This window comes from Pleurodeles waltl, chromosome 4_1 (genome assembly GCF_031143425.1).
Source record: "Pleurodeles waltl isolate 20211129_DDA chromosome 4_1, aPleWal1.hap1.20221129, whole genome shotgun sequence".
Taxonomy (NCBI): Eukaryota; Metazoa; Chordata; class Amphibia; order Caudata; family Salamandridae; genus Pleurodeles; species Pleurodeles waltl.
The window spans coordinates 673,749,748-673,762,055 of record NC_090442.1 but is presented as its reverse complement, the minus strand read 5'-3'; the positions used below and the strand labels follow the sequence as shown (position 1 = coordinate 673,762,055).

General features: G+C 44.5%; 1 protein-coding gene across 1 annotated transcript in view; it reads right to left on the bottom strand.

Annotated features, from left to right (window-relative positions):
- The window catches only part of KRR1 (KRR1 small subunit processome component homolog), a 147,463-nt gene extending 135,645 nt beyond the window's left edge, over positions 1-11,818 (bottom strand). Inside the window, exon 1 of the mRNA XM_069229193.1 lies at positions 11,677-11,818. Within this exon, the coding sequence (XP_069085294.1) occupies positions 11,677-11,758 (82 nt within the window). The 5' untranslated portion in view covers positions 11,759-11,818. The remainder of the gene's footprint in view (positions 1-11,676) is intronic.
- Between the last annotated feature and the right edge of the window lie 490 nt (positions 11,819-12,308).

Sequence of the window (12,308 nt, the reverse complement as noted above, 5' to 3'; positions counted from 1 at the left end):
CTCCTTTCAGTGGACCCTTGGTCAGTGCTCTTTTCAGCGTTGAATTTTCAGCTTCTTCTAGCTCTGCAGGATTTTGACCTGATATACCTGCGACTTCTGTCGGAGGAGTCAGATTGTTTTGACTTTGATCCACCTCAGCTCCTTCCACTTCTTCAGGGTCTGTTTGTCCTTCAAGATCATCTGCTTCTGAGAGAGCTCTCCTCTGACCAGACTCTCCTACTGACTCATATAAGGTTGGTACGCTGTAATGCTCCTGTAGGTTTTCCACTTCGTCTCTCACAGGAGCGCCTGAACCACCTTCAGTCTCTGATCCTCTTGTATCCTGCTCCTTTACTGGAGAGCATCCAGACGTTGTTGGTAATCTCAACAACTCACCTTCATTGTTCAAAGGACAAGGTGCTTTCGGAGTATGGCTTATGTGAATTCAGTTTGGGACTCGCTTCACAGCTGTAGTAGTAACCACTACTACTTGGTACTGGCCTTTCCACCAAGGCTCCAAGCAAGTCTTCCTCACGTGTTTCCTGATCACAACCCAATCTCCTGCTTTCAGGTTGGAGCTTTGATCTTGAGACGGTTGTAAAGTGGTAGCTTCCACCTGATGAGAGAAAGAGCGAACCACATCAGCTACATCCTTGCAGTAGTCCAACACCATATCATTTGTTATATTCACAAGAGCATTCGCAGGAACCGCCAGCAACCTCATTGCTCTGCCCATGAGGATTTCATGTGGTGACAGTCCAGTCTTCCTGTCAGGTGTGTTTCTCATACTCATCAGAATTAGCGGTAGCGCATCTGACCATTCCAGATTCATGGACGTACACATCTTGGCAAGTCTTGACTTCAAGATACCAATCATCTGCTCAACAAGTCCTGAAGCTTTAGGACGGTAGCTACAATGCAACTTCTGCCTAATGTTTAAAGCTGAACATAGCAATTTGATTACTTTATTGTTGAAGTGACTTCCTCTATCTGATTCTAAAGAGACCGGAAACCCAAAACGAGGTATCAGTTCCCTAAGCAGTAGTTTTGCTACAGTAAGACTATCATTTCTTCGTGTGGGGTAAGCCTCAATCCAGTGCTTGAAAACGCACACAATCACCAGCACATATCTCAATCCTCCACACACAGGCATCTCAATAAAATCCATCTGCATCCTGCTAATAGACCTTGCGCTCTTCCAATGTGGCTCAAATGGACCACTGTTCTCTTTCCCACGTTCATCTGCTGACAGATGATGCAACAGTGCCAAACTGCTTCTGCAACCTGTCTAAATTTTGGATAGAACCAAAACTGTTTAAATGTACAAACCATGGCATCTCTTTCAACATGCGCTTGACATTGATAATATCTAGCCATTTGAATCAACAAATTATTTGGTAGAACCACTTGTCCCCCCTCCCAAACCCAAACATCGTCTTCTTGCTGGACACATTTCAATTTTACCCAAGCTCTTTTCTCATATTTGTCAACATTATCCTTAAGCGCTTTCAATTTTTCCCACGTGTCAATCATATTTAGAGCAAAATTGGTGCATATTTCTTCTACCAGTAACAATTCCTATTAGTCCTTGAAAGATATACAATTTAGGGCGCAAAAGCTTGCGACTTGCTCCACATATTCATTTCCCACTGACTCAAAATCTTGTGATTTCAGGTGTGCGCTGCATTTCACCACAACAATCTTCTCAGGCATTTGTAAAACTTGTAACAAATCATGGATTCTTTCACCATTTCTAACTGGCGAACCAGAAGAGGTCAGGAAACCTTTCTGATCATAGCTGGCCGAAGTCATGGACTTTTCCAAATCCATATCTGCTATCAGTATAAATGTTAACTTTAAGGTGTGCATAAACATGGCATGCTCTAGTGCAGGGTTCTGCAAAGTCGGTCCTGGAGATCCGGGTCCATGCCAGGTTTTTAGCATATCCACAATTAGAAAAAAGAGGTTTCAGAAATCTACATTTTTCTAAATGTGGATATGCTAAAAATCTAGCATGGCTCTCCAGGACCGACTTTGCAGAACCCTGGTCTAGTGAGAGCCACTAATTCAGCCACCTGAGCGGAATACACTCCTTGAAGCCAGGATGCTTCAAGTATACCAGAAATTGTGCACACAGCATATCCTGCCATCCGTGTTCCCAAGTTATCCCTTAAACCGAAACCATCAACAAAAATAATTTGGCTGTTTTCTTCCAATCGAGTATCCTTAATGTCAGGTCTTCGTTTTGTAAACAAATCGGTTATTTCCAGACAGTCAGCTTCCTTCAATGTATCCATTTCAACATTTTCATTTGGAAGCAAAGTTGGTCGGTTAAGCAATGTACACCTTTTCAATGTTACATTCTGAGACCCTAGGATTGCGGTCTCATATCGAGTCAGTCTGGCATTGGTTAAATGTAGGGTCTTAGTTCGAGTAAGCAGAACTTCAGGGACCATGACAGTTAAAGGATGGCTCACCGTAATGCTCACTCTGAGTGAGGCTCAGTCAAACCGCTGCTACTATGTGCAAACAGCCAGGTAGTGCTGCTGTGACTGGGTCCAAAGTAGCTGAAAAATATGCTACTTGTCGGTTTACACACCCATGAACTTGTGTCAAAACGGTCAAAGACAAAACAACATGAAAGGTTTGGTGTAGTCAGGCATTCCCAAAGCTGGAGCTTTGCGCAGACTCTTTCTCAAATCTGTAAAGGCTTTCATAAAGGCTTGGTCTAACACTTAGGGATCAGTAACTTCTTTGTCGGTCAGCTTCTGCAATGGCTTTGAAATAATTGAAAAGTTGGGAATCCACTGGTGACAATAGTTCAACGTTCCCAGAAACATTCTGGCATCTCTCTGTGTGACAGGGGATTCATCTGTAATATAGCTGTAATCCTCTCCCTGGAAATCTTCCTAGCTCCCTTTTCAATTTGGTGTCCCAAATACTTCACCTCTTTCTGACAGTACTGTAATTTTGCCGGGGACACTTTATGCCCATTCTTTCCCAAGTGATTTAACAAAGTGATAGTGTCATACTTGCATGCCTCTCGTCTTTGAAGCAATCAATAGATTGTACTGTACCCAGGGGTGTGGAATTTATTAAAATATCTACTTGTCCAGGGGACAGGTTGCTTCTCAAATCTACTTGTCCTGTCAAAAGATCTACTTGTCCCTTTGGTGCCATGTAGTGTGGCGACAAATTATGGCAGCAATCTCATTATGTAAGTGCTCTGATAATAGCCTCTCTGATTATGCCAGGGCTACTACCATAGTAGGGCTTGAATACTTGCAGTTTCAATCCCTTCTGTAGCAATTTCCTTATTTTGCCACCTTTCTGCAGATCTGCATACTGGGGCTGGAGGAAGCAGTAAGCAATAGTTCCAGGGCAGGAATGCCTTTGAGTCTGCAAACCTACTAACCTGCATGTTTTAAAGATGTTTACCAGCTTCTCTATAATATTTTCCCATAATAAGAAAGGTTGGACATTTACTCCTGACAATGGCAGAATTAGAACTTCTTCCAGGACGGGGAAGAAAGTGGCTGGAGGGAAAATGAACTTGCTAATGCTCAATAGATTTTCACATGAGTAAATCTACACATCGTATTTACCCATGCTAAAATACAGATCACAAATATTTTATAGGGGTACGACATATACAATGGGTGCACTTTTGTGACTTTCTTTAAGAATTTGGGGCCACATGTAGGTAGGTTCAGATTTGCGACCTGCAAATTACGAGTCGCAAATCCTAATGTAGGATGGTGTCCCTGACACCATCTGTTATTCGCAAGGGCTTCGCAAATGTCTCAATTTGCGACCCCCTCGCAAATGGGGTCCTCACAGGGATGGTGGCCTGCTGGAGACAGCAGACCACCATGTCTGTGACTGCTTTTCAATAAAGCAGTTTTTTATTTTTTTTTTGTAATGCAGCCCATTTTCCTTAAAGGAAAACGAGATGCATAACAAAAACGAAAAATGAAACATTTTCGTTTAATTTGTTTTAGAGCAGGCAGTGGTCCGCAGGACCACTGCCTGCTCTGAACAAATGTTTACAGTGACATTCACAATGGGGAAGGGGTCCCATGGGGATCCCTTCCCTTTTGCGAAAGTGTTAGCACCCATTTGAAATGGGTGCAAACTGCGATTGGTTTGCGCCCGCGTACATGGTCACAAAACAATCCTACATTGCACTGCGAGTCGCAATTAGGAAGGGAACACCCCTTACTAATTGTGAGTCGCAAACCCGTTTTGCGATTCGGTAACCAGGTTACCGAATCGCAAAACTGGGTTTGTGCATCGCAATGTGCTTTTTGCACGTTGCAAACAGCTAAAGTCGCTGTTTGCGACATGCAAAAAGCTACCTACATGTGGGTCTTGGTCCCTAATTAGGTGTGGTGTTAACAAAGACATTTTGTGTTTATTAAACTTCTATTTCTCTCTCTTTCGGCTGGCTTTACTGTGAGTGATCGCATTCTGCTCTTCCACAAGAAGCATATTGCCACACAAAGTAGTTTTGTTCAGTGGCAGGAACTACAGTGGCAATCAGTGACGTAACGAAACTGGAGGATGCCCCTTTGCAAAGAACATGGAGGAGCCCCCTCTCCAGACTCACTCAGGGCAGGTGCTGTGCTGAAGGGGCCCCCTGCAGGGCGGCTGCGGGGCCTTCGTTATGCCACTGGTGGCAACGTGTGCTTTTAGAGTTCAAAAACGTTTTGGGGGGGTTTTGCCAGTGTTTGTTACAATGCTGAGGGCCTGGTAGCTCCCACAACAATAAAGTGTTACAAAAGCCATGTCAAAACAAGACACGCATTGATGAAACTAAAAGACTTATAAAAATATGTCAGATCAGTTGGCTTTGTCAGTGTTTGTTTATTTTCATGCTTCCCATAATCGTGTTGAAAATGGTTACACTGATTTTCCATTAGAAATATTTTTGGGAAATACTAACATGCATCAACACATTTTACTAAATGACACTTCATTTGCATATAATCAGAGAGCCTTCTGGGAGCATTATACTGAGCCTCATAGCCTAAACCTTTCAAACATGTGTATACACTTTTTTTTTTTTTTTTGTACTGGAACCAACGTCAGTAGTGAAGTGTGACCTTAAAACATTTATTTACAGCACTCACCCTAATAATGAAGACTTTCAAATAATGAACCATAAATACAAGTTCGAACAGCATTATGTTTTGGAAACACATTACCTCAACTGCAGAGAGTTTCTTTCTCTGTAAACAGGCAGCCAAAGGGTTTGTGCTGCAGGGGGTTGGGCCTACTTGTCCCAAGGACAAAGTAAACATAAAAACTTGTTGCCCTTGACCCCAATCAAGATGTCCTGGGCGATAGGAATTCCACATCCCTGCTGTACCACAGTTGATTGGAAAGACAATTCTAATGACTCCAGATTCTTCTTCAGTATGTGATTAAAAAAGAATGGTGACTTTAAAAACCCTTAGGGAATTCTGCACCAACAGTAAACTCTGTTGAGGAATTTGAAGCAAAAGAGAAACTGGCTATCCTCATAAAGAGGTACAGAAAAGAATGCTTGTGACAGGTCCACTACAGTGTACCATTTAGCATCACATGGGATCTGAAACAATATCAATGCTGGATTTGGCACCATCGGAAAATATTAAATCACAATGTAATTTACGTTCCTCAAATTCTGAACAATCAGAAATTTCCCACAGTGTTTCTGTAAACCCATTATTCTTGAGTTGCATGGGCTACTCAACATTTCCTTTAAAATGCTTTTGTTTACAAATTCTGCAATTATAGGTGTAATCCCTTCAATTGTGTCCTGTGGTACTAGGGTATCTGGGGAAAAATCACATTTGGCTTGACTGGGACCTTATCTGGCTCAACACCTTTGATTAGACCAAAGCCTTTCCCTGTAAAATCCCACCACTTTCATTGTAACTGTTCCCTGTAAGTCAGAGGGTAAATCTCGTATTGTAAAGACTCGGAAGAAACTGATCAAAGGATACTCCTCATTCACTGTATCACAACATGTTTCATCAAGCAATTCATATTCTTCATCACTGTTAGTCTGGATGGCTATGCCATCATTTGAACAACTGATCGAACATCTTGTTTTGCACAGCAAGTCTCTACCTAGTAAGGATACCAGACTTGAATCACAAACTACGAATTTGTGCAAGCCTTTAAAGTTTCCAATTTTAACCTGAAGTGGTTCTGTAATCCCACATCGTCATTGGTCAAAATATCGTACGTCTACAGTTGAACCAATGGAAACTAAAACTCAAACATAAGATATAACTAAACTCTCTGTCACACGTCAATGAATGGCTCCTCTTTTGAGCCCATTGTCAGGCATCTCCGTTGTTGCAATCCGTACTCTAGTCAGAGCATCCACTGTTGATTCCTGAGAACATCGATGTCTCACTCCTCCAGTGAACATTTGTATCTTTTGTAGTACCACATGGTTCTACAAGCAGTTCTCATGAGAAAGACATCTGCAAATTGTTTGGTCAGCACAGCGTGAACAAAGAAGCATTGATTTTCAACTTTTACAACACATTTTTACACTATTTATTAAACATTGCAGCGTGACATGAGGTTTGCAAACTAGGCCCAAACCTCGTCAACTTATGGCCTAACGTTAATGTAAGGAAATGCCTCCTTGGCATGGTTACCCCCTGACTTTTTGCCTTTGCTGATGCTATGTTTTGAATTGAAAGTGTGCTGAGGCCTGCTAACCAGGCCCCAGCACCAGTGTTCTTTCCCTAACCTGTACTTTTGTATCCACAATTGGCACACCCTGGTATCCAGATAAGTCCCTTGTAAATGGTACCCCTGGTACCAAGGGCCCCGATGCCAAGGAAGGTCTCTAAGCGCTGCAGCATGTCTTATGCCACCCTGGAGACGCCTCACTCAGCACAGACACACTGCTTGCCAGCTTGTGTGTGCTGGTGAGAACAAAACGAGTAAGTCGACATGGCACTCCCCTCAGGGTGCCATGCCAGCCTCTCACTGCCAATGCAGGTATAGATAAGTCACCCCTCTAGCAGGCCTTACAGCCCTAAGGCAGGGTGCACTATACCATAGGTGAGGGCACCAGTGCATGAGCACTGTGCCCCTACAGTGTCTAAACAAAACCTTAGACATTGTAAGTGCAGGGTAGCCATAAGAGTATATGGTCTGGGAGTCTGTTTTACACGAACTCCACAGCACCATAATGGCTACACTGAAAACTGGGAAGTTTGGTATCAAACTTCTCAGCACAATAAATGCACACTGATGCCAGTGTACATTTTATTGTAAAATACACCCCAGAGGGCACCTTAGAGGTGCCCCCTGAAACCTTAACCGACTATCTGTGTAGGCTGACTGGTTCCAGCAGCCTGCCACAACCGAGACATGTTGCTGGCCCCATGGGGAGAGTGCCTTTGTCAATCTGAGGCCAGTAACAAAGCCTGCACTGGGTGGAGATGCTAACACCTCCCCCAGGCAGGAGCGGTCACACCTGGCGGTGAGCCTCAAAGGCTCACCCCTTTGTGCCAGCACTGCAGGACACTCCAGCTAGTGGAGTTGCCCGCCCCCTCTGGCCACGGCCCCCACTTTTGGCGGCAAGGCCGGAGAAAATAATGAGAATAACAAGGAGGAGTCACTGGCCAGTCAGGACAGCCCCTAAGGTGTCCTGAGCTGAAGTGACTAACTTTTAGAAATCCTCCATCTTACAGATGGAGGATTCCCCAATAGGATTAGGGATGTGACCCCCTCCCCTTGGGAGGAGGCACAAAGAGGGTGTACCCACCCTCAGGGCTAGTAGCCATTGGCTACTAACCCCCCAGACCTAAACACGCCCTTAAATTTAGTATTTAAGGGCTTCCCTGAACCTAAGAATTTAGATTCCTGAAACTACAAGAAGAAGAGGACTGCTGAGCTGAAGAACCCCTGCAGAGGAAGAACAGAAGACACCAACTGCTTTGGCCCCAGACCTACCGGCCTGTCTCCTGCCTTCCAAAGAAACCTGCTCCAGCGACGCTTTCCAAGGGACCAGCGACCTCTGAATCCTCTGAGGACTGCCCTGCTTCAAAAAAGACAAGAAACTCCCGAGGACAGCGGCACTGCTCCAAAAGAACTGCAACTTTGTTTCAAGGAGCAGATTTAAAGACCCCTGCAACTCCCCGCAAGAAGCGTGAGACTTGCAACACTGCACCCGGAGACCCCGACTCGACTGGTGGAGAACCAACACCTCAGGGAGGACCCTCCGGCGACTCCAAGACCGTGAGTAACCAACGTTGTCCCCCCTTGGCCCCCACAGCGACGCCTGCAGAGGGAATCCCGAGGCTCCCCCTGACCGCGACTGCCTGAACTCCATTTCCCTACGGCTGGAAAAGACCCTGCACCCGCAGCCCCTAAAGGAACGGAACTCCTGTGCAGGAGTGACCCCCAGGAGGCCCTCTCCCTTGCCCAGGTGGTGGCTACCCCGAGGAGCCCCCCCCTTGCCTGCCTGCAACGCTGAAGGGATCCCTTGATCTCTCATTGAAAACCATTGTAAACCCGACGCGTGTTTGCACACTGCACCCGGCCACCCCCGCGCTGCTGAGGATGTACTTTTTGTGCTGACTTGTGTCCCCCCCCGGTGCCCTACAAAACCCCCCTGGTCTGCCCTCCGAAGACGCGGGTACTTACCTGCTGGCAGACTGGAACCGGGGCACCCCCTTCTCTCCATTATAGCCTACGTGGTTTGGGCACCTCTTTGACCTTTGCACCTGACCGGCCCTGAGCTGCTGGTGTGATAACTTTGGGGTTGCTCTGAACCCCCAACGGTGGGCTACCTTGGACCCAAAACTGAAACCTGTAAGTGACTTACTTACCTGTGAAACCTAACAATACTTTACCTCCCCCAGGAACTGTGAAAATTGCACTAAGTGTCAACTTTTAAAACAGCTTATTGTGTTTTATGTAAAAAGTATACATGCTAGTACTTACCTGCAATACCTTTCAAATGAGATATTACATGTAGAATTTGAACCTGTGGTTCTTAAAATAAACTAAGAAAATATGTTTTTCTATAACAAAACCTATTGGCTGGATTTGTCTCTGAGTGTGTGTTCCTCATTTATTGCCTGTGTGTATGTACAACAAATGCTTAACACTACTCCTTGGATAAGCCTACTGCTCGACCACACTACCACAAAATAGAGCATTAGAATTATCTCTTTTTGCCACTATCTTACCTCTAAGGGGAACCCTTGGACTCTGTGCATGCTATTCCTTACTTTGAAATAGCACATACAGAGCCAACTTCCTACAGTTAATAAATCAAATACATAACATGAAACTGTTAATGTGACATACTAACAAATTTTTCTCTACACAATAACAAATAATAATATGCACTCACTAAAAACGTTTACTTCGTTTATATCGGCCACTCAAGTGGACACATTTTCCAAGTCAATCATTATTTTCTATGTTAGCCAAATTCCATGCAAATTCTTACTTATTAATAAGCAAAACCATTAGTAATTAATTCAGCTTTCTCACTGGTGAGGTAGCAAATTCTCAGCTAAGTATATGGCTGGGTGTAGTGGCATGCATGTGATGGAGTCAAGAGTTGTATATAATCAGTACTATTGTGGTGACGCAGATGCACTGCCCTAAGTTCCGCTGGATGCCAGTTGTCTTCATAGAGAAGAGCACATGGAATAGTGATGCAAATCTTTGTGGCAAACACACTCATTGCACAACAGACATTAACTTAGGACCTAGACCATTAATAGGTACTGGGTAAGTGCATATCCTGGTATTTGTTGCCCTCTTTATGATTGTAACTCATCTGATTAAACAATACCCAACATTATGATAAACCTACCAGACCTTCAAAGGTGAAGGCGCTCTTCACCGCCTCCTTTTTTTTTTCCCAGTGTAGCACATGTGAGCATTAAGGAACGCTGGTAACTGAGGGCTTGTATGGAAAGCTACACATATGTAGTACAAGGACGTGGGCTCCCTCTACCTAAAGGATAGGGACTGGGCAACACAAGTAATGAAAGAGCAGCTTCTAGGCTTTGAAAACTGGGTAATTAAAACCTCCCACCAGCCTACTTGTGAGAGCTGCCTTTATGTACACATGGTCCATAGCATTGTAAACAGTTACTTTCCATCATAGAATGTGAAGTTTGTAAAGCCCTTTATATAAGTGCTGGCACTGCTTCCTAAAACCATATAAAGTATGACAACACCCTCAGGCCGCAGTTCACCATCTAGAAAAATTCACAAAAATAAGACAGCATATATATATAAATCCAGATGATGCTTCCTTATGATATTAGACAAGAGTTGCAGGAGCAGCCTTTGATCTTGAAACTTCTACCAAAGTTTACAAACGTGCTGCTAAGTCTGGCACCCACTTTATCGAAGGTCCAGGCTATTCTGTGTCTTAAGGCATTAGATCCAATTCTGCAGTTACAGGGTTTATACCTGTCATATGGGGAACTTCTTGATGGTAGAGTAGCGAGGGGCAGTCTAGAAAAGTGAGATAGTTGGGGAGCACTGCAGTGCCTGAATAAAGGACAAGAAACACCCTGGAACAGAGAAGAATTGTTCATACAGCTAGCTATATTTGTGTATTGAGCTTGCAGTCAAGGGTGGACAGCAACAAAGGCGTCGGATGACACCAAGAGTGGCACAAAATAAGAGGTCAGGAGACAGCCACAAAAGGGAAGTCGAGTGACAAAAGAAAAGGCAAACCAGGGGGTGGCACCTGTGATATCAAAGGGAGGAGGAAAAAATAGTGCATCTGAAATTTAGGAAAAAAGGCATTCAGATGAAATAAAAGTATCTAAGAGACGAGAGACACCACGGGCGATAAAGTGGATAACACCATACCAGGTTGAGAAAGCTGGGATCAGAGGAAGGGATAACACAGGTTTATCGTGCGTTGTGTTTAGAGGTATTCCTAGTCAGGGGAGTGCCCGCTACTGGCACTCGAGAAGAATAAAGAGGGAGGGCTTGTAGTGCAGGAGGCAGCAGAACAAAAGGGATAACAACGGGCAACAGGGCAAGCACGGCGCTTGCACTAGTGTTCCTACCACCCTGGGACACTCTGCAAAATCTAACTACAAAGCACACTCGCCTCGAACTCTTCAGATTCTACTCCCTCAATACCACCTACTCTTATCAAAATGATCGTAGAATACTTGCTTCCACTACTACGATGCTCGTCCTACAACTCGTCCTCGAACCCGCCCCCCAAGTCACGCGGAGCAGAAGAGATAAATCTCTGATCGTCTCGCACCCAAAGCCTTATTTTACTACCAGTAGCGTTGCTTTCGCTGATAAAGAGCTTCAACGGCTCTTAGGGGATAGGAGGCTCCATATAATTTGTAGCTGTTATAATACAAGACCACCACTATCCCAGTTTCGGCTATCCTGGGCTAATGTCGCGCGCAGTGCTTCCAAGAACGGCAGCGGGACAACACTACGAGATGAGGCACTCTTTTTTTTTAATCATAACTACACTGTGGTTCACAACACATTACGGCATGTCATTTCGCGAAGACGCATCTGTATACCCAGATTTCATAAAAATAATAAAGCACTGGCTACTGCGATGACAATTTAGCAACTTTTTACGCACGGCACATAATAAGGCATAAAGACATGCACAATGCCTCGAGGCAGTCTGCCTGGGCGGTGGCCCTTGCAGTATTATGTCGGTACCTGGTGCACTCTCCTTCTTTCCTTGCTTTCGCCTCCTCTTGCCTTCGCCATTCTCACTCTCAGGATCCATGGAGGACGCCATGCTGCATGCAAAAAGACACGATTGTAACCTCTGACCCCGCGTACATGCGCACTTGTCAATGCGACTTGTGGTAGGAGTTACGTCCTGCATATGCGGGCATGTTAAGGTCAGGCAAATAAAAAACAAACAGGTTGTAGGTACGGCAAAGGAAAATGGGCAAATGTCGGAGGGCGAACAAGAACATGTATTGAACAAGGAAATAACTTCGAGATAAGAGCGCTTAAGCGATCCCATCTAATACTTGAATGGCACATTCAGCCATGTATGTTTTTCGTTTCCTTTAGAGATGCCGACTTTGAATCCGGAGAATCAAGTTCCAATGTTTGCGCCGGTTCAACAACACCCTGTGATTCTGGGCAAATCTGAATCTCCCCCGTGCTTAAAAAAAACTGTACCTTGTGCTGTGTAATGTAACGGATGCTGATGCAAAGTTTTCCAATGCCTTTGGGTCGAGTTCGCGCTCTAAAAAATGCAGGAGAAAACTAAATATATTTATGAGAGAGCGTAGTTTAAATATTATATATCTAGATGTGAAATGCTTACAATTAAC